General features: G+C 41.3%; 3 protein-coding genes and 1 pseudogene across 5 annotated transcripts in view; 3 read left to right on the top strand and 1 right to left on the bottom strand.

Annotated features, from left to right (window-relative positions):
- Positions 1-1,192, top strand: part of LOC121018958 (zinc finger protein 677-like) — a 1,938-nt gene extending 746 nt beyond the window's left edge. The window contains 1 exon segment of the mRNA XM_040458091.1: positions 1-1,192. This exon segment is cut by the window's left edge and continues 10 nt beyond it. Coding sequence (XP_040314025.1) covers positions 1-855 — 855 coding nt within the window. The 3' untranslated portion in view covers positions 856-1,192.
- The window catches only part of LOC121018947 (zinc finger protein 677-like), a 138,339-nt gene that overhangs the window by 13,343 nt on the left and 102,019 nt on the right, over positions 1-22,977 (top strand).
- Positions 10,831-11,680, bottom strand: LOC121018861 (vomeronasal type-1 receptor 2-like; annotated as a pseudogene).
- The window catches only part of LOC121018923 (zinc finger protein 665-like), a 68,151-nt gene continuing 64,291 nt past the window's right edge, over positions 19,118-22,977 (top strand). For all 3 annotated transcript variants that reach the window (XM_040457970.1, XM_040457968.1, XM_040457969.1), the window contains exons 1-2: positions 19,118-19,220; positions 21,575-21,639. In XM_040457970.1, the coding sequence (XP_040313904.1) occupies positions 21,625-21,639 (15 nt within the window). In that variant the 5' untranslated portion in view covers positions 19,118-19,220; positions 21,575-21,624. The remainder of the gene's footprint in view (positions 19,221-21,574; positions 21,640-22,977) is intronic.

Below are 22,977 nucleotides of genomic sequence, written 5' to 3'. Positions count from 1 at the left end.
AAACCTTACAAATGTAATGAGTGTGGCAAAGCTTTTAAACAGTGCTCTCACCTCATTAGACATCAGAATACACATCCTGGAGAGAAGCCACACAAATGTGATGTATGTGGCAAGGCTTTTATCCAGAGTTCTAGCCTTGTAGAACATCAGAGGATTCATACAGGAGAAAAACCGTATAAATGTAATAAATGTGATAAAGCTTTTATCAGACGTTCACACCTCTGGGGTCATGAACGAACTCATACTGGAGAGAAACCTTACAAATGTAGTGAGTGTGGCAAAGCCTTTGCTGAGCGCTCAAATCTTACTCAGCATAGAAAAATCCATACTGGAGAGAAACCTTATAGATGTAATGAGTGTGGCAAAGCGTTTACCCAATTTGCAAACCTTACTAGGCATCAGAAAATACACACTGGAGAGAAACCACACAAATGTAATGTGTGTGGCAAGGCTTTTATCCAAAGTTCAAGCCTTATGGAACATCAGAGAATTCATACAGGAGAAAAACCTTATAGATGTAATAAATGTGATAAGGCTTTTATCAAACGTTCTCACCTTTGGGGTCATGAGAGAACTCATACTGGAGAGAAACCATACAAATGTATTGAGTGTGGCAAAGCATTTACGGAGCGTTCACATCTTACTCAGCATAAGAAAATCCATACTGGGGAGAAACCTTATAAGTGTAATGAGTGTGACAAAGCTTTTACCCAATTTGCAAAACTTACCAGGCATCAGAAAATACATAATGAAAAGAAACAGTATAAACCTAATATGTGTTGCAGTGCTTTTATTCAAAGCTCAAGCTTTGGAGATCATCAGAGAACTCGTAGGAGAAAGAAACCTTGCAAATAATATGAGCAAGTATTCAACACTTACTTAACATCAGAGATTCCATCATGGAGAGGAACCATATGAAACTAACATATTTGGGAAAGCTAGTAACCAGGGTTCACACTTCACCTGATATCAGAATACAAATCTCTGAAAGGAAGCACACTGAAGAAATGTATGGCAAGGCTTATCCAAAGCTTGTTACACCTTGTGGAACATAAGTTTTACCAGAGAATTCTTACAAATGTAATGAGTGTGATCAGGTTTAAAAAATGTATACATTGGGGAGGGGGGTAAAATAGATGAATGGGATTAAGAGGTACTGACTTGCAGTTATAAAAAAAAATGTACAACTCTGCTTTGTGGTCTTGAAAACATTCACATAACATGGAAGCCATACAAATATGTCAAGGTCTTTACCTCAGGAAGCACCTAAGAATTTATCCTGGACAGAAACATTACACATGTAATGAAGGCGATAATTTCTTTAGCCAGTTCTCTCAGTAGACTGCAATTAAAGAATTCACACTAGAGGGAACTAGGTCTGTTTTGAGGATTAACTATTCTTAGGTATTAAATTCCACAGAAAACAAAAATTATTTAAAACTCATGAGATAATGTATGTCAAAGGAACAAGTAGATCTGTGGAAAGACCTAATCATCTTCTGTTTAGATATTTTGTAAAGATTTTATTTACCTCTACACCCAACGTGGGGCTCAAAGTCACAACCCTGAGAGCAAGAGTCATGCTTTTCCAACTGAGCCAGCCAGGAACCTCTATGACGTTTTTTCACTCAGTTATTTAAGGTTTCTTGATGCTACATTATTACTGATAACTTACAATAAGTTTGGAATCCACTGATGTTATACTTTCATTTCATATGTTTCATTTGTCAACCATCGTGGTGGTCTCAGAGAAAGTATGAAAGAACCTCTTTTATTAGGTGGGGCTTAGTCATACCTATATACCCTGGAAAAATTAGGATGCTGGTTTTAAGGTCTAGAATAGTATATATTTTGGAGCATAAGGAGTGACCAAGAATAAATCTAAAAGCTATTATGTAAATTACCATGTTTTCTGTGGTCACAGCCCCTTCTCTGGATTTGTTGGTATGATTGAGAGCCTTGGTTGATAACTATATGAAAGGGTTATGCTATCAAATATGTGATCGTAGGGGCGCCTGGGTGGCGCAGTCGGTTGAGTGTCCGACTTCAGCCAGGTCACGATCTCGCGGTCCGTGGGTTCGAGCCCCGCGTCAGGCTCTGGGCTGATGGCTCAGAGCCTGGAGCCTGTTTCTGATTCTGTGTCTCCCTCTCTCTCTGCCCCTCGCCCGTTCATGCTCTGTCTCTCTCTGTCCCAAAAATAAATAAACGTTGAAAAAAAAATTAAAAAAAAAATATGTGATCGTGAAACACTAGACTGAGACATTGAGACAATGATATTTTCATGTGGGAATGAGGGGTTATTAAGGATGGTATTTATGTTAGAGAAAATGGAGGGGGAATGATGGTCTCTCCCTCTTTTGAAACGTAATAGCTATTATGTATCATGGATGAGTAAAAATTAGTCTTAATTTTGGAAACTGAAGAGAAAGTTCTAGAGGACATTTAAATCAAAAGAACCAAAGTAGGGGCACATAGGTGGATCAGTATGTTTAGTATCTGCCTCAATTTCTGCTCACGGTCATGGGATCAACCTCTATGTTGGGCTTTCCTCTTGAGTGTAGAATCTGCTTACAATTTTCTCTCTCTCTGTCCCTCTTGCCTACTCATGCTCTTTCTAAAAAATAATAAGTAAATAAATAACCCAAAAGAGTATGCTTGTGAAAGACCCAAATTTGGCCCCTTAAAATGCATTTTCATACCATTTTATTTAGGGTACCCTATTTCCCATATCTAAGTAAGTAAAATATAAGCTTTTATGTAACCCTGAATGAATCCTGTTCCTTTTATTATCCCAGGTGCATCACACTTCTTTGGGGCATTTCATAATGAACACTAATAAAACATCCTTAGACTCTTAGGTTGAATGTCATCCATAACAATTTTTTTTTCATGTTATATTCAAACCTACAGTTTTGGAAATATATGTTGAATTTCAGAGTTACCCACCCATAGCACATCCGAAGTATTTTTGTGGTTCTAATGAAAATAGCATAGCAATGCAGTTTCAAACTCTCACCCATCACAATTTGCATCCCCATTCATGAATACAGACCATGATTCTATTTCTGCCTGCCTTTTGTGCTGAAATGAGACCCATGGTTTGCATTAAGTGAAATTTACATTAAATGAAATTAGAAAAAGAGCAAGCATATGAAAAGTAAGGAACTGAAGGAAAATTTGAGGAGTAAGGATAAAGGTAACACAATCTATATTTTGTGCTGGAGTGCTCAGGGAATAATTTGAAAAGATAAATCTTCATGAGTTTACTCTCAAGAATGAACAACACAATGGGAATCTTGTTTGGTAACTAGAAATCTCACATATTTACCCTCTAAAACATTTTTTGCTTTTGTTTGCATTTGTGCTTACTCCACTGGGACAGGATGTTCGGATGTCAAGAATGATGACTCCGTTCACTCAAGTGTTCGGAGAATGTTGGTTATATAATGATGTTTTCTCGGGAGAGCAGGGCAGACTTCTCAAGTTCTGAAAATGGCTGGAGAAAGCAGGTGACTACTTTGTTACGATGCATCCTGTGTGGGGCCGGGGTGATGGTATTCATTGACACTGTGAACTTAGAACTACTGCCAAGGGAAGGGCCTCTTGGGCTTTATTATTAGCTTGCCCTGCCCAGATGAGCAGAATAGTAAGAGGTAATGACACTTCACAGGTATCATTAGTCGGCCATCAAGAGTAGAGTCAGACTCTTTTCTATAAAACTGAATGTTTACTCCTGACTGACTTGGTTGGGAAAGACCACAATCTTCCTCATGTTAACTACTACCTTATTTTTCCAGCTGTATATGTAGCCCCCACCACACAATATGATAGTGGAAGAGGGTTATGATACACTGTTAAGATCAGTTACTTAAGGTATTTTTAGACTTGTTATGATGTCAGGATTTTTTTTTTATTAAGTTATAGCCTGATATTAAAATACATTCAGAAATGATACAGTATTTCCCAACTACAAACCTTTTGTAGATCGTTCACTTTAAGGGAGGTTAGAATGAATTGAATCTCAAAATCAGTCCTATCATTTTTCTAGCAAGATGCTAGAATCAGAGAGTGCCTGAGTGGCTCAGTCAGCTAAGAGTCCAACTCTTAATTTTTTGTTCAGGGCATGATTTCATGATTCATGGGTTTGAGCCCCAGGTTGGGCTCCACACTGAGTATGGAAAAATAAACAAACTTTAAGAAACTTTTTTAAAAAGTACTAGAATCAGAATATCTGTATTGAAACTTTGCAAATTAGTGTTAGATGCAGGTAAATAAAATTAACTTAAAATTAATAAATTTCAAAGAAAATAAATCTGTAAGTTAGAAAACACTAAGGACTAATAATTTTGACACATTTGGAACACCTATGACACTGTTCATGGGTTGCATGCAATATTACACACTGAGGATAAAGAACAAAGTCTGGTGATGAAATCTGTCTCATCCACAGTTCTCCTTGACAACCTTGATCTTTAATATTAATAAGGAGTATGTTTAAATTTGTTCTGCAAAATGTTTTCTTTACCATCTTTTTCTTTTACCTTCTGTTGTTTAGGCATGAATATGAAGTTTGAAAATTCCCCAATATACTTAATTAATTAATTAGAGAGAGAGTACACACAAGTGGGAGGCAGGGACAGGGGGAGAGGCAGAGAATCTTAAGCAGGTTTCACTCTCAGTGCAGAGCTGACACAGGCTCGATCCCAAATCCCTGGGATGTTGGCCTGAGCAAAAATCAAGAGTGATGCTCAACTGACTGAGCCACCCAACTGCCCCCTAATATTCTTATAAAATTGCATTATTAAAATGTGTAGCTAATTGGGGGAAAAAAACTCTCCTGGGATTATATCCAGGTAAATAATACAAAACCTAATAAAAGGCCTTTGCCCCTCCCCATTCATCCTTCTTGGTCCTACAGCGGCCATCCTGCTGTAGGGAGAGAGAGTGCTGAGTCCTAAGGGAGGTGGAGCATGCAGAGGACTGCCCAGGGGACCCGTCCCATCCCAACCTGCATCTCTGGGCTTCCTGTTAAGTGAGAATGGTAAACCACCTAGTTGTTTCAGCCACTAACTTCCAGGAGGTCTGTCCTTCACAAATGAAAACTGTCTGACCTGACCAATAAGATTAATATTTGTATTGAGAGTAGAATGGAGCATTTGAGAGGGAATCTTGCATTTAACATTTTGTAGCTGAGAAAAGCTGCAAAAAGCATCATCCTTCACAGATGGGTTAGAGCTGTTTGGCACATGTTGCCTAAAACTCACAAAGTAAATGAAACAAAATATAGCGTGAGAATTTATGACAAATGTTCAGGGTGCTAGGGTAGAGACTTACAGGAATAAGGAATTTGGTGCCATAAATGGAATAACATGTTTACTTGAGTATGTGAACTATTAGTCTCTGAGTGTATACGCTGCAGTAACTTTCTACTTTGGACAGATAAAATGCATTCACTCATTCTACCAGTCAGAAACTATTCTAATCACTGATATTAGCAGGAAACAAAACTCCCTGTCTTCAAGTAACTTATATCCTATAAGGTTGAGTCTATAAGGATAAAATATGATAGTGATAAATACCATAAACGTGTTCATATGTAATGATCGGCTGACAGGGTTTCCTAATTTAAACAACATTTTCAGGCAATGCCCACATGCTGAGGTCATCTTTGGGCAGAACCACTGAAAGTATCATGCAAATACACATGGAGAAGGGCAAGTGGGTGTAGGAAAGAAGCAGAAAATCACCACAATGGGAACATAATTACGGTGGATCAGGAATACCCACAATTGGCATGTGGCTTGGTGAAATGTGAGGCTGAGTTTCTACTGGAGACATTTAAAATTTGGGAAACCTTATAGTTAGAATTTGTACAATTTTAGTAACAAAACTCCCCAGAAGGCTTAGGAGCATATGTGATAGATCCAAAACCATGACCTGTTTGGAGAATGCACAGACCTATTTCTTTATGGCAGCCTTACCACTGTTGAGAGAACACAGCAGTGAGGTGGGGTAATGAATTAATGGAAAGATGGTAAATACCATTTGTGAAAACTGTCTAGGGAGTTGATCCCAGGACTTGTTAAGATACATACTTTTCCTGTTGTCTACCCTTATACCCAGCCAAGGGTTTATTGCTTCTTCCACTTACAAATGTGTACCAAGTAGTGCCTGGTGGGTCTTTTACGCCTCAGTTATATCTTCAATGTCAATATCATCAAAAAAAATTGTTTACATGTGAGAAGATACCGTACTTACAAATTGAATAGTAACAATATCGCATATTTCATGTTTTCCTCACTAATTCAAGACCTAGTAACTCCCAATTATTCCTAGTTTTATTCCAGTTGAGACCAGTCTTGTGTCAGCGTTGCCTAATATTTTGACTATAAAATTGACTTTTCAGTATGTTTCATATCCCAATTTTATACTAAATCAGATGTGATGAGAATGGGACTATGTGCAAGGTCGGCAAACATTTATTTAAGGAACATATAGTAAATATTTTATTCTTTGTAGGCAATACTGTTTCTGTTACCACTCTTCCAGTATGTCCTTATTGAGTCAAAAACACCTAAATATGAGTGTGGCTGCATTCCAGTTACACTTCACTTAAAAACAGACAGTAGGTTGCATTTGGCTCATGTTCTGTAGGTGGCAGACTCCTGATCTACCCAAAGGAATTAAGAGTGCTATATAGTAATAGTAACTATGTGGTAAATAAAAACTGTCTTCCTTATTTTTAAGCCTCGTTAAAGAAACTAACAGTCTAGTGTATATGTGTATAGCATATGTAAAAGAAACCTATACTAATGGTAGCACAGGGCAGGAGTGGAGAAATGGAAGTCCATGTGGAAAGGAAAGGTCGGATGCTCTGTATGAAGAAGTATAAACGCACGTGAAGGTATACTGTGGTCATCTGTGTAGGATAACCCCTAAAGCAAACAAAAGCAATACTTAGAGCTAACAACAGTGAACCACAGTAAAGGATTTAAAACCATCTGTAAAAATCAGTTATTTCAAAGAAGACAGAAAGAGAGGGAATAGAGCAAAGGAGACATTATAAAAGCAAGAGCAAAATAATTTAAATCTATCTGTAAAACGAAATCATCTAAAGGCCCATTGAAAAGCAAAATTGTCACTGGATTTTTTTTTTAGTTTTATTTATTTTGAGAGAGAGAGACTCAAGGAGGCTCTGTGATGTCAGTGTAGGCCCAACATGGGGCTCCATTTCAAGAGCCATGAGATCATGACCTGAGCTGAAATCAAGAGTCTTACGCCAATAACCATGTGAGCCAACCAGGCGCCCCTGACAATTGGACTTTTTAAAGACAACACAATATTTCCTATGAGAAATTCACAAATTAAGGACACAAAGTAAACTCTTGAACAAAAGATAAACAAATGCTATAAAAAATAGCTATATTAAGATCAAAGTAATTTCAAGACCAAGCAATATGACTGGGGAAAATGAAATCTATTTCCTAATCATAAAGAGGCACATTCACCAGAATGACATGAAAATCCTAATTAATCCCTTGTTTTCACTACAAACAAATATGTAATCAAATGCTCCACATTTCCAAGTCAGACACTAGACCATGATGGCGGACATCCCTTAGTTCACAAACACACACACGCACACACACACAAGCATTACACATAGATGCAAACACACATGCATATGTGCAACATACACTCAAATGCACAGCCGTATACATTTACCCACTCACACTCACATGCACTTCACAGCAAACACACTCATGCACACACTCGTGAAATACAAGCACACATGTTTACACACACTCGTCCCGTACTCCTACATTCCCAGTCCCGTGTATGTAATTACATTAAAAGAGTCTGCATGCATATGTGTGTCTCCACAATGTGCTCACATGTTGAAAGAATACAGGAATCTCCTGACCTTGGATGCCTGAAAATGGGGGGCACTTTTCACGTTTTTTACTCATTCCATCCCTGCAACAACCCCCAAAAATGATATTTACCACATGCAATATCTTAAAGTGCTGTGAGCATTGCCACTGCAGGTGCAAGTGAATGGGGCAGAGTTGGAAGGTTGCAGGCATGTGATAGAGCGGGCTCCAAATGAGGCTAGAGGGAGGGGGTTATAGGCAGTATGCACAGAGCATGGGACCGTAGAGAAACAGATGCAAAACTCTTCAAAGGCATAAGATGCCATAGTACTTGGTAAATACAGATAGGGACAGAAAAGCAAGGGGGAAAGGCTAAAATGAACCCTGAAGTATGGGAACAGAGTCAGGGACATCAGTATGAGAACAGTTAGCTGTAGTTATGCAAATAAACTGACAGATAAAGAGACAACTATAGATACGGGTATGAATAGGTTATTCCCAGGTCAGTCTACTCAGAGAGTCTTAACAGCAGTGACATCCCAGTAGCAAGAACACTCAGCACCCACATCTTGGTTTCTAACACTATTCTCTTAAAAAAAAAAAAAAAAAAAAAAAGGCTCCTTGTAATTATGGCTGATTCTATGGCAGGAGCAGGGAAAATACAAGATGTGCCTGGGGGATCTTGTAATGGCAGAATGTTAAGAGTAAGGAAGTAATAAAAAAAAAATATATATGGGGACATATCAAAAGGACATAATAGCCAAACCTGAAAGATCTCCTGCCTCCTGTTGCCAAATCTCTGATACCAACTGGGTGTCCTGCAATTCAGTGTAATTCTGACTTTATCTGGTGTTAGTAGAGACCCCACAAGTTAAGGGCAAAGTCCTTTCCAGGACTGCCCCCACTTCAGACACCAGTTACAAGTCAGGCATTCCCAAACCTCCTGTGCATCTCCAGCCAACTACAAATTTAAGGCTTCCTCTGAGCCCTGGTCTTCAATATTTGCTGGAAAGACTCACAGAACTCGGAAATTGCTATATGTATGATAATCCTTGATCAAGTTAACTCATATATTGGGACCCACAAAAATGGAGGCCACCCCAGTGGCCCCACTCACATCACAAATCTAAACCTAAATCAGCCTGCTCTTATATGACACATCCAGCAAGGGAGCCAATCACAGTCCTCCAACTCAGTTTCAGGTAGCTGACCATGCCCTAGAAAACACCTGCTAGTCTTCCTTCTAAGGAAATCCCTGACCTCCCAGCCAATCATGCACTGTTTCTGCACTGCCTCTTCTAAAACTCAATCTTGCCCCAAATCCCCCAGGAAGAGCACTCCACTCACTGCATGTGAGGCTCTGTCCTCCCCTCAATCAAGGGTTGTCTTCCCTGGAATAAAAGACAGCAAACTCATTACTAAATTGTTTTAGTTTTGTCATTTCTCATTTTATTGTAAAGGATAGCAGTAAAGATCCAGATGAAGGCATCCATAGAGCACGGTTTGGGAGGATTCCCCATACAGTAGCTTTTGTCCCCCACCAATAAACTCCCAGTATCTTCTCCAGGTGTTTAATCCAAGCGTCACTACCTAGGCATGAATGATTAAACCATTGGCCATATGACTGAACTCAATCTCCAGACAGACTCCTAACTCTCCCCAGAGGCTGTGCTGCTGAGTGATTCCATTGATCATGTAGGTGGCTTTCACAGGTGTCCAGTCCCCTTTTTCAAGTTCTGTGGGGGAACTCACGAATGGTGAGTTCATGACCCATGCCAAAGTCAGATCCCCAATGGACTGAGCCACCTACGTACCCCTAAAATATTTCATTTAAGAAATGTTCTATTTTTAAGTAATCTCTACACCCAATATGGAGCTCAAAGTCACAATCCAGAGATTAAGGGATGCATGCTATACTGACTGAGCCAGTCAGGCCCTCCTTAAATAGTTCTAGGTTGCAGTTTTCTCTTCTTTTTCTCCTTTCAATGGTGTCTACATTGCCTTGGTGGTGTTTTCAAAAGCAATACTACCCTTGTTAAACAAAATATGCTCATATACTCCACCTTCAAATTGCTACTCATCTCCTGCACCAAGCTCGATGAAATGGTCCTCTGTAACATCTTGTATCGTCAGGTTGGAAAAGCAGAAGTCCATCTTGAAATCTCTTCCTAGCCAACACATCCAGCTGCCATCAAGATTTAACACAGAACAGTCTACCTTCTAAACATCTCAACAGTCCATTCAGTCTTTTCCCACATACCCAATCTGTTTACTGGCTGCCTCACACCTGCACTTTTTGGAAAATTTAGCTGACAACTCTTCCTATGTTCTTCTTTGTCCACTGCAGTTTACTCTTCAAATGTTGAGCAGAAAATATTTTCATACCCTCATCTTGCTCCATAAACATTATCATATTGAAACATCTCCAATTTCCCTTAGATATGAGGCATAATATTCACAACATAGCCTCCAAAGCCAACAATAAGTAAAACCTAGTTTTCCCTCCACCTTCACCCCAGGCCATTTGCATCACAAATCAGGATTTACAATTCCTGGATAATTGGAATTTAATGTCTTGGAAAATTTAATATCTTAATTTGAAAGTTACACATTCAAACATATTTCCAGTATGTTCACAGTATTTCAGGACTCTTTTATGGAATCTTAACTTAGGCACTATTACCAATAATAAAATACAATTATAAAAGTACACACATATTGATTACAGAAGATTTCACATACCATACTCTTTACTACTTCATATTAGGCTAGTGTCAATGTGTTCTGTTCACCCCTCTCTCTGCAATGAAGATGGCACATGTTTGTTCTTAACATTCTTTGAGGTCTCAATGCATCCACGACTGAACAGGTGGAAGAAGATTCATAATTCCCTGATGAGATAGGGAATTAAGTATTTCCTCCACAGAAGACAAGATACAGCCTGAATATAGTGGGGTCATGGTTCATGAGAACAAAGGGCTAGTATTGAAAAACACGCAGGGATTAGTACAGCGACATTCACCAGCCACCAACTAGAATTATCCAAGAGAGCCAAGTAAACAAATGATGGACAAAACAGCATAAAACCGTACAAAGGTGGTCACCAAAACAAGGATGCTTTGGGTAGCTCTGGTCTCACGGTATCGCTGGAGGGTCTCGGGGAGAGATTATTCCTAATGATACCCTGGACCCTCTGTTTGTGCCTGTGAAGGAGAAAAACAGTTTCTGGGCAGGGTCATGTGTCCCAAACACAAAATGTCATGGAAAGATGTCATTGCTGCATCTAATGAGCCTGTGATCTTGTCTCTACGCTGTGAAGCAGAATATACCAAACCACTTCTTTTGGTAATAGTTTTGTTGTTCCATTTGCCAGTCATATAAATAGGAAAAAAACATGTTTACGAACATGCGGAACACCCTACACAGGATAGTGGAGGGGCCAATGTATTTTGGAACTTTCACTTTAAGCTCTGTCTGCCTTGAGTTCCCAGGGCTGATCTTGATGGCCTGAAAGACACAAATGGACATACCTCTGGCCACTCTGTGAACACATAAGAGAACATAGCATCCATAATGATTGGTGAAATGTTTCAGCCCTAGAGGTGCCATGGTCTCTGGGATTCCTCTAGAGAGAATGTGCAAGGAGTTGGCTACAGTCAAGTGCCTGAGAATCAAATTCATGGGTTTGCCTTGCATCCTTTGAAGCAAAGGGACATCTAATGATAGAAGAGGGAGAAATTGCCCAGGATTCTAATGACAATGTGGGATAGGAATATCACTGCTATATACAAATGCACTGAGGCCATTCTATCATTATTTAGGACACAGTATTCAAATTCACAGGCAGCTAGTTCTGCCTAAAAAGGTGTTTCAGACTTCATGGAAAATAAAATGTCCACTTACCTTTCCTTCCCCTTCAGAATGAACATCTAAACTATATTGTCTTTTGTTAAGAGATGTCCAAAGTTACATGTGTGTCTTTTTATAGCACTTACAATGTGTGGGTCACTGTTATTACTGCTTTCCCTATTATAACTTATATAATATTCACAACCCTATGAGTTAGGAAACATTACTCTCATTCTATAGACAAAGAGAATTTAACCATGGGAAGTTAAGTGACTCATGTAACTACCAGTAGAATCAGGATTTGAACCTGGGTAGCCTAGTTGCAATGACACGAATGCTTCCTACTGTACTATACTCTGCCAGGAACCTCGTTATGGGCATAAACACACATACAGATGCCTTCTCATATTTTAAATTTATTTTATTTAATAAACCTGGTTTGATCATTTCCCACTTTTGTTTAAGTATCCTTTATAACGAATATAACTAAGGAGTGAAGATTCAAAGGTCTTAATAAATTATACTTGCACTGAATAGTTTTAAAAATTTTTTTTCAACGTTTATTTATTTTTGGGACAGAGAGAGACACAGCATGAACGGGGGAGGGGCAGAGAGAGAGGGAGACACAGAATCGGAAACAGGCTCCAGGTTCTGAGCCATCAGCCCAGAGCCCGACGCGGGGCTCGAACTCACGAACCGCGAGATCGTGACCTGGCTGAAGTCGGACGCTTAACCGACTGCGCCACCCAGGCGCCCCAACACTGAATAGTTTTATATGAACCAGTCAGATTTCTTTAATGTAGACAACTGTTAGGATAGTAGCTGAACTCATTTCATTTTTTTCCTGGACCAAAAGGACAATGGCATCCATAACAAATTATTGTGCTGAACTGCACTGTGTGCTAACATATAGGACGTGAAATATCACATAGTGATAAAGCATGTTAGGGCATAAAATAAGTTAATCCTATTTAAAGATCACATCCCTGTATGTTTCTTGTTTTAGAGTAAACAAATGGAAACTCAAATTGATATTTGATTTGGAAAAGCTATTAAAATAAGTAAATAAAACAAATCTGCAATATGGAATTTGAAGACTTGGAATCATGGGCATCTAATGAATTGAAAAGCAAGATAGGTGAGTGGTGAGCTGGGAATACTATTGAAGTGATTTTCACCAGAACAAACATGGCTTAAAATTGCTTTTTTTTTTCTTGATGAGATTATATTTTAAATTAATTTATTATTTTAAAATGAAATTAAAATGTAAAAATAAAGTCCTTAACTTTGCTCTTTAAAACCCTCTATAGTGATGTTATCTTTTTCTTAAAGGATCTTTCCGAATTTTAGGAAAGAAGATTCTCTCACATATCAAGAGTCCACAGAGATTTTCAGTAGAGACACATTTATTGTCTCCATTAAGCACATGAAACTCAAGTTACAGAAGAGTAAATTTCAGCAATTCGCATTGAGTCACACTGTTTCTGCTGTGAATCAGGTATTTCAGTTAGTTCCATCATACTTATTGTAACATGCACATGCCTTCCCAGGGCTCCCAGTATTGCTCCTGAAAATGTCTCTGTGACTCTTGCTCATGGCATGGAATAGCAGACAAATTCTGAAAGTATGATTTTTTTTTTTAAGTAGACTGTCCCTGCCCAGTGAGGGGTTGAAACTCATGACCCTGAGATCAAGAACTGAGCTGAGGTCGAGAGTTGGATGTGTAAACGACTGAGCCACCCCAGTGCTCCCTGAAATTATAATCTTGAAGCAGCGTAAAATTCAGCCTCTGACAGCACTTGGATCAAACACAAAGCACCCCTTCAATGAGGATTTTGGTGAATTACATCATCAGCAGTCATGCACTGATTGAGCAGTCTCTCTCAAGTTCAGCCTGTGCCGGAATATTCTTTCCCAGAAATGCTCACCTACCCAGATTCCTGCCGCATCTCCCAACCTTAGAGACTGTGCTCTCACACTAAACTAGAAGATTCTCACAGACTCCCTCCTGCTGCCAGTACTGGAAGCTGGGTGTAAAGTAGCAGACAAAGCATGTGTGGGAGGGAGGAAGCCAAACCCTGAGATAGAGGTTAGTGATTCTGTGACCTCACCTCCCCAAAGAATTGCCGTCATCATGTCAGCTGTAGTGACAATGATAGTTCAACACTTGGGGAACTGAGAACGGTTCTGAAAAACTCTTTAATTACCAGGATCTATTAGAAGTTTCTAGTGAACATATCCAAAGTGACTGTTGGAGTGTTTGAGATAGACTCTTCCTTTTCCGTTATTTCTGGGAGCAGACAGGGTCTCACATGGAAGAGGAAATGCCGAGGTCTGAGCCACTAAAGACCAGCCTCATTGGATTCTGTGCCTCCCTGAGAATTTCTTTTACTCCTGTCTAATTCTTTGTTAGTCTTCAGACCCAAGTACCACCACCATTTAACTTATGGGTAGAGAGAAAGAATCCTCCAAATGACTCAAGAAGGAGTTTCTATGTTTAAAATTTTCAATATCTGCAATTCATTTTAAATTTTCAATGAAGGGAAATAAAGGACATGAGGTCAGTAAGTGAGATTAAAAATAACTTGTTCCACTTCTCCAACTCAAAACAAATTAACTAGAAAGCCTACATAAAATGGACATTTACTAGGAAAATACATTTTGCCAAAATTGACTTCAGTAGGAGGGAATTTAAACAGATCAAAATCCATAGAGAAGAGGAAGACATTTATCAGAGTCCCTTATGAATAAAAGCACCTGGATCAGATTAGCTGCCAGATTCTTCCATTCTTTTAATTTTTTTTTCAATGTTTATTTATTTTTGGGACAGAGAGAGACAGGGCATGAACGGGCGAGGGGCAGAGAGAGAGGGAGACACAGAATCGGAAACAGGCTCCAGGCTCCGAGCCATCAGCCCAGAGCCCGATGTGGGGCTCGAACTCACGGACCGTGAGATCGTGACCTGGTTGAAGTCGGACGCTTAACCGACTGCGCCACCCAGGCGCCCCTCTTCCATTCTTTTAAATACCAGGTAAGCTAATGCTACTTACTCAATTCAAGAACATCAAAGAGGAAGTAACATTTCCAAATTATCTTTATACATCACATAAAATTCTGAAACTAAAGCATCCTAAAGTTTGTACCAAAAAGAATACCACATAAAGATGTCACCTTTTCCTACAGATGGTACCATGTAAAATAATGTAGCCCCAAACCCCTGAGAAATACAACAAAAATATGATGAGCAAAGAAATTTGTGTCTCCAATTCAAGAATGATTCATTATTAGGAAGTTCATTAGTATGCTTCATCATATTTATGAAGAGAAATCAAGAAATCTTACTCACAGTTACAAAAACATTTTTTGGAAGAATTCATCATGTAAGAATGTTAAATCAAAACACTAGGAAATTCTTTAGAATCTTTCCAAACTTGAGAAAACAAAGTCTTCATCCTGCTCATAGGAAATCACTAGAGATATTCCACTAAGGCCAGAAAACCACAGTAAAAAAAGTACGTGATCACCCGTTCTATTTATTTATCACTGTGTTGCAGGGTTAGCCAGGGCCATTTAAAATGCAGAGGAGGGGCGCCTGGGTGGCACAGTCGGTTAAGCGTCCGACTTCAGCCAGGTCACGATCTCGCGGTCCGTGAGTTCGAGCCCCGCGTCGGGCTCTGGGCTGATGGCTCAGAGCCTGGAGCCTGTTTCCTAATCTTTGTCTCCCTCTCTCTCTGCCCCTCCCCCATTCATGCTCTGTCTCTCTGTCCCAAAAACAAATAAACGTTGAAAAAAAATTTTTTTTAATGGCAGAGGAATTCGAAAGAAAGACCTAGAATTATGTTTTCATATGATACAAGTATACCTCTGGAAACATAAAGGAACTCATAGAAAATCCACTTGGAAAACAATTCAGTATGCTAATGGGTTATACTGCTGATATACAAAAACAATAGGCTTTTGTACATAGGGTATTATTTTTAAGATTATATTTTTAAGTAATCACTACAACCAAGATGGGTCATGATCCTGAGGTCAAGAGTGGCAGGCCCTACCAAGTAAGCCACCCAGGTGCCCCTGTACATAGCATATGTTTCTACAATAACCTATGTACAACAAAGAATCATTTATGAGTTTTAGCAGGAGTGTCTCCAATTACAAAAGTGTAATATAAAATGAAAGAGGGGAATAGGGGACTCAGTTAAGAATATGACTTTTAGGGGCGCCTGGGTGGCGCAGTCGGTTAAGCGTCCGACTTCAGCCAGGTCACGATCTCGCGGTCTGTGAGTTCGAGCCCCGCGTCGGGCTCTGGGCTGATGGCTCAGAGCCTGGAGCCTGTTTCCGATTCTGTGTCTCCCTCTCTCTCTGCCCCTCCCCCGTTCATGCTCTCTCTCTGTCCCAAAAATAAATGAACGTTGAAAAAAAATTTAAAAAAAAAAAAAAATAAAAAAAAATAAAAAAAAAAGAATATGACTTTGAATTTCAGCTCAGGTTGTGATCCCAGGGTCATGGGATTGAGCCCTGTGTCTTGTCGTGCTGAGCGTCGAGCTTGCTTGGGATTCTCTCTCTCCCCTCCTTTCTCTCTCTCTGTCTCTCAAATAAATGAACAAACATACAAACGAATATTGTTGTAAAAAAATAAAATGAAATAAAGTAACCAGGAATGAATCTGAAAAAATGTGTAAAGCCTATATGGGGAAAAAAAATTCCTGAAATATAGGAAAGGAGAAATAAATGAATGGAAATTTACATCATGTTCTTGGGTGGAAAAACTCAATATTATAGAAAGGTCAATTCTCCTTTACCTAATTTATAAATTTAGTTTTATCCTGATATAGGTACGATCAGTTTCTTCAAACTATCAATGTGACTGTAAAAATCTTACAGAATACTGAAGAATAGGCACAAAAACATCCTCATTGAGTTTTGATGCAACTTGTTTTGTATGTTCCGAGTGGACAGTGGTGTATCCATTGGCAGCACCTGCTTCTTGAGTGTCTTCCAGGACATCACGATTGGCCCCAGGAACTCCAAGATGATAGAACTTAAAATAGAGGCTCTGCGTGCCTCTCTAACAGTCAGCTGCCCAATCGTAACTTGGTGGTAAATACCACTTTCAATCTTCCTGTGACTGACTGAACCGTGAAAACATCACATAGAAACATGACTGGGGGTGCTGAATACCAAGATCGCACAATCACCACTTTTAACCTTCCCTCCTGTCAGACATTTGGGATTCATGCCCTGGGGCAGTATCTCCCTAGTTTTCAAGCTTTTAAGATACAAGCAGTGGGTCCAGAACATTTACAGGAACAACATCTCCAGAATTTCCCCAGAGGTGAGGTCTACCCAAGGCATCCTTGTCTTGGTAAGCACCTTTGTGTCTTTTTAAGCTCCCTCTTCCACCTTTTCATGTCATTTGGCTCTTTCTGAAAATCCCAGTTGGTGGGAGCTGAACCCCTGTGCTCTAATCACTCCATGGTTGTGTTTTGTTTTGTTTTGTTTTTTTTTCCTTAACAGTCAGCTCTTTTGTTCTCTGGAGCCCTGACCTTATTGTGTCCAGGATCGTCTCTGCACGCTGCAAAAGGAATACACAACAGGAATACACAACTGTCTAAAATGACAAGATACCTATAAACTATTGTAAACTGTTAGACAACGTGTAGTTACTTTTTAATTCACTCCTTGCAGAGATTTAAGCCCTGGAAGGGGCAGTCACATAATAGAGAGGATGTGAAAAGCAAATGCGGCCAGCACCACCTTCAGAATTTCCACAGGAAACAGAAGAGGAGCTATTAACTGGCACATTTCCTATTAAAAATTATTAAGAGTGTATATGATGCTGCTGAAAACGTGAAACACTAGTGGTAGAATTTGCACCATTTACGTACAGAACAGAAATCCTTATCACATGTTTGTGGAAATACTTCAAAACCAGTATTTCATCAGTACTAGGAAAAGTTAAATCTCTCTGAAGCAGTCCACCTTTTAGAAGCTTCGTTATCTGCCCTTGACACCAAGCAATCAGAAACAGGAAACAAAAGGTTCGGTTAAAATATCTAATTTTCTGGGTACCTGGGTGTCTCAGTTGGCTGAGCCATGGACTTCTCGTTTCGGCTGAGGTCATACCAGGGTTTGCGATATCCAGTCCAGACATGGGGTGAGGGGCGGCGTACAGAGGGCTCTGCTCAGAGCCTGCTTGGGATTCTAGATCTAGCTCTCTGCCCCTTCCCGCTTGCATTCCCTCCCGTGCTCTCTCTCAAAATAAATAGATTTTCAAAACTCTAATTTTCAAGAAGAAAATAGACTTCTAAAATACCTGAGAACAAACACTTTAATTAAAATTGCAATGAAATTTGGCAGTTAAGGGCTTAAGCACATACAGGTCCCACTGGTAGGTCTCAGACATTTGGATTTGCAATTCATCTGGAGAGGTGTGGAGTTGAATATCAAATTTAAGAGAGAGACATTAATCAACACCCATTGACGCAGAAACGTTTATTCCTTTAAAGCAACGTGCCAGCGCTCCGTCCCACAGCTCAAGGCCCGGCGGGGAAAGCCTGGAGTGCAGTCCAAGGGATGGCGAGAAGTGACAGTTGAGTGAAAAGTCTGATGACGAGTTAATACCGAACAGCACAATTCCCACAGGACAGTGTTTATTTCTTTTAATGTTTATTTTAGTTTTGAAAGAGAGAGAGTGCGAGCGAGGTAGGGGCAGAGAGAGAAGGGGACAGAATCCAAAGCAGGCTCCAAGCTCTGAGGTGTCAGCACAGAGCCCGATGGGAGGCTCCAACCCACCATAGGGAGATCAGGACCAGAACCAAAGTCAGGCTTAACCTACTGAGCCACACAGGCGCCCCCCGCCCCCCAGAACAGTTGTGCGTGTCGCATTCTAGCGTCCATCACCGACACTGACCACCCCGGCTTTTACTTCATTAAACAAGGAGCTGTCACTATCCGGGTCTCAGTCGACCCACGAGGACCCCGAGCGCCAGGTCCCCACACTGCTCCGCCTCCCCCCTAGAGCGCATGTCCACCGCTCTCTAAAGACTTTTCTCTCCCCCCCCCCCCACCCCGCCCCCCCCCCCCCCCAAATTGCTTCACCGGGCACCGGGCTCAACTTGTGAAATATCGCCGCTCCCAATAGAAGCGACCCACCCTTCCCTGAGGTTGCACCCAGCCTGGCTCGAAACGACACCAGAGGGATCGGACGGAATCCAAAAGCGGAACCCGAAAGCGCGCGGCCGGAAGAGAAAACAGACCCGCAGACGCTAGGAGGAGAGTGGTGCGCTGGACCCGCCCCACCGGATGTGTCCTGGACACGCCCCGGCACCGCCCCGCGACGCACGCGCGTGCGCCATTTTCTGCAGCCCCGGAAGCGGATCCAGCAGGGCAACGTGCGCTGTGGGGTGAGTGAGTCTCCATTTTTCTGGTTCGCACCAGCGGTTGCGCTGCTCAGTGCCTGGGGCTCCACCCCAGGTTCCGGGGTCGCCTGGTAAGGTAAAATTCTTGAACCGTCTTCTCCCTTTCATCTCTCGCGGCCTGGCTCTAAGACGTTCCGAGTCCTTTCTCTCGGGGCGGGTCCCGGGGGTCTGTGGTCGTTTTCGGTTAAAATCGCTCCGAGGCAGGTTCGGGCCAAGCCGTTCTGCCTGTGGCCCTTGCAGACCCCGATATCCTTGCCTGTCACTTTCCTGCTCAGAACCTTTCTCTGACTGCCGAGTGTCCCTCGTGCCCCCAACCCCATACTGCGTCGGGCACAGTCGTCACTAGGGAGGTGGGTGCCGGCCGTTGGCCGCAGGGTGGCCGTCCGTCAGGGTGTTGAGGGAGCTGGCGATGAAGGACGCAGAAATCTGCGGAGTTAGAGGGTCATCAGAAAGTGTGGGGAGAAAAACCGGCGGGGATTGAAACAGGCTGCCGCAGAATAGGGTGAAACTGTTGGAGGAGGAATAGCGACGGAGGGAAACGGAAATGGACAAAAGCACTGAAGAGAAACAAGGACACAGACTTACACAGAGAAGAAAACGCGTAGGGGTCACAGACAAGGCACAGGACCCAAACCCTAGTGAAGAACCGAGGATATTAAGTTGTGAAGTACCGACTTGAAGTTTTATGACCTCGTTAATCTAACATTTGGTGAATTGTTTCAGTTGTGGAGAAGAGATTGAGAGTTGTGAAACCTGGTGTTTGAGGCATCTGCACTTTCTAAGCATTGCATCAGAAGATAATGCCATTGGCAACCCCTACTCATCCAGGGGGAATAGAACTGTCAGTTAAAGGGGACTTTCTGTAACCACATGGTGCTTTTACGATGGTCATTATTAACAATACTGTTTGTGTCTCCCCGTTTTTTCGTGGCTCATGGCATTCTTTTCTGAATTTGATGTATCCTCACACTTGTTGTGACTTTAATCTCAGATTCCACTGGAGAGCTTTTCAATTTCCAAATTATTTTCTCCTGTAATTTTATTGTTCAGAGTATGAGTTTTATATGCTTTTCTACTCTACCATATGTTGCAAGGATTCTTTGAATTCTCTTAAAGAACTTTATGGTATTTCATTACACATCCGTTATGGATGTTGGTAACCTTTTAACACTCAAAACCTAGTTTAGTGTGCTAATTTAATAATTCAACAGTTCTCTTCTTGCATTAAGGCAGTTTATAAATTATCAGGCTTTCAGCTGAGTTCTCCAGCTAAGTAGATGATCGCCTCAAGTCCCCTCTGTCTTCTCTGTACAGATGTTGAAGGCTGGTCTTGATTGATGTGGAACTTGGTTCCAGCAGATCTCATCCGTTCATAATACAGAGAGTGTTCAGACCTCGTGCCCACAGGTGACCCTTTTTCATGTTTTCCAGGACCAGTAACTATTTGTAATTTCATATAGCTTTTCTGGAAAAGAGGAATTAAATGCTTGGGTTTGCTTAAACCCATAAAAGAGAAGCTTCTCTCCTTCAGGAACATGAAAGGTAATCTGGAATTAGGACAAGCCCTTTCTACTTCAACCTGTCCAGGCCACCTTTTCAGAGATTTCTTACACCCAGTTCTGCTCATTCAACTGAGACTTCTTCAGGGTAACTTGGCAAATTAACTCCCCCTGTAACCCCCGATGGACCCACCTGTAACAGGAGACAATAGACCAAGAATTCTGAACCTGAGTTAATAGGTTGCGTGAAATGATTTTCAAAACTAGGTGCATCTTTGGTAGTGTTCTGGGAGAGAGTGTGCAGTTATAGTGGGAGTTCACAATGTGACCCAGTTCCAAAAATATCGAAAGCCACTGGGAAAGAAGCAGGAGCGTAGCTCAGAGACAGGGACGTCCCTCTGTCACCTCCACCCTTTCTGTGTATCCTGGCTAAATCTTAAAAATTTGATTGTGTCATCTTTTGACGTTAAACCCTCTTACAGGCTTCCCGTCAGCATCAGGACAAAGATCTAAACTTCTCATTACAGCTTCCAGGAGCTCTGGAGCTGGCTGGCCCTTAAGAGTTGGTCCATATTGATGGCATGGACAGGCTTCTGTGTCCTGCATCATCCATTCCTTGGATGCGGGCTACCTAGGGAGGAGCCAAGAACTTGAATGAGCCCATTCCCTTTGGCCAAGTGCCAGGTAGACAAGACAATGCAGTTGCAGTGGAGTGTGTAAGTTTGAGCGGTAGGGGAGGCTTTCGTGAAGAAGTGGGTAAAAAATGCACTTGTGGGCCTCCACATAGGACCTTATTGTTTCCACATCTCTCCTGTTGCAGTGGGCAGCAAAGGCCTTTTTCCCGTGGCAAGTTTCTCCCCATATGTATATATGGCAGAGGATGGGGTTATGTTGATTCTGAAAATTAAACAACATCCTTTTTGTCACACAGTATAACCTTACTTGAGAAAGAAGACCAGAAGAAGGGGGAAAAAAGAAGGAATGGCTCTTTTCCAGGTAAAATCCCATTTTTTGTTGATTTTTCTTCCTAAAATGTCACTTTGGACTTGTTAATCTTGTCTGTCTGTGAGGTGTCCTGCCTGAGTTGTTTACTCACAGCCAGGGCTTTCTCCCAATGTCCCCTCCTCCCCATGCATATTTCATCTTACTGTGACCAAGTGACGCGGAACTTAGGAAGAGGCACCTGTTAGGTGGTCATCCTGGGAATGTTGTTCTACACAGGCTAGGACTGGAGATAGGGAGTTAGCTCTTTGTCTCTTCAGGAAGGATTCTTCAGAGATCCCTCCTGGATCCTTTTTCAGCTCATATAAACCAGGATTAAAGAGATTATGTATGTAAGTCATGTATGAACGTGCAAAAGTACCTGAGGAACCCTGGAAAATAAGAGTGATGGAAATTTACCGCATCCGGTTTTACAAATGCATTTTGATGTTAAACCAGGGACTCATTGTGCTTCTGACTCCACGATATTAATACTTTGGAATAGAATAGAAAGTTGAAAGTAGGAATGAGAAGTAGAGAGGGTGTCTTGGTTTATTAACACAATTGGTTTTCAAGTGTAGAACCAACTTACATGTCAAACAGTGTCACAGACGATGAGACTGGAGTTCTCTCTTGTCCAGAAGAGACCAGATGCAGAATGGAATACGAGAAAGGGTGACGCCTGCGAGGAGACAGGGGCCCCTAACGGGTTTTGTCTCAGTATTTATTGAGCTCATGAGATATTACACGTCTGGTACACATGAAGAAAACAAGATCTTACACACATGAATGTGGAGAAACCATCAGACAGGAATCATTAACTTGTGTGTGTAGGAAGCAGAGGGTCTGGGAGGCAAGTGGAGTGTGTAACCAAAGTACATTAGTAGATTGGGGTCAGATGGAAAGGAATTTCCTGCAGGTGCTGTAAGAAGTTACTCGTGATCCCATTACAATATCTCGCTGGCTAACTTCGGGCACGTTCGCCCCATGGTGGGAGATTTTCGCCCTAAGCTTTTCTCTAGCTAATGACTTTACCTTGGGTGCTTTTGTCCTGTGGTGGCAGCTTTCTGCCCTAAGCTTTCTAACCTGTTTGTGGAAGTCTAAGGGATCTTGAACCTATTTCCCCCTGGCTCCCCATTTTGGTTTTTTTCATCTTAAGTTTGCGTGTGAGGACTGTCATAATGGCTACCTGATCCATATTTTGCTGTTGGAGGTTTGAAGAGTGATTCTGCAATGGCATAAAAGGAGACATCGTACAAGTGTTCCGCTTCACATAGTTATAATGGAGGTTTAGCACCTATTGTCTTTTTCCTATAAGTTGGATGGCAGCCATAAGGGCTTTGAGGCGTGCCA

Source organism: Herpailurus yagouaroundi, unplaced genomic scaffold (genome assembly GCF_014898765.1).
Source record: "Herpailurus yagouaroundi ecotype Mexico unplaced genomic scaffold, PumYag 220, whole genome shotgun sequence".
In the NCBI taxonomy this organism is placed as follows: domain Eukaryota; kingdom Metazoa; phylum Chordata; class Mammalia; order Carnivora; family Felidae; genus Herpailurus; species Herpailurus yagouaroundi.
Note: the sequence above shows the minus strand (reverse complement) of the source record. Positions and strands in the feature narration are given on the sequence as shown.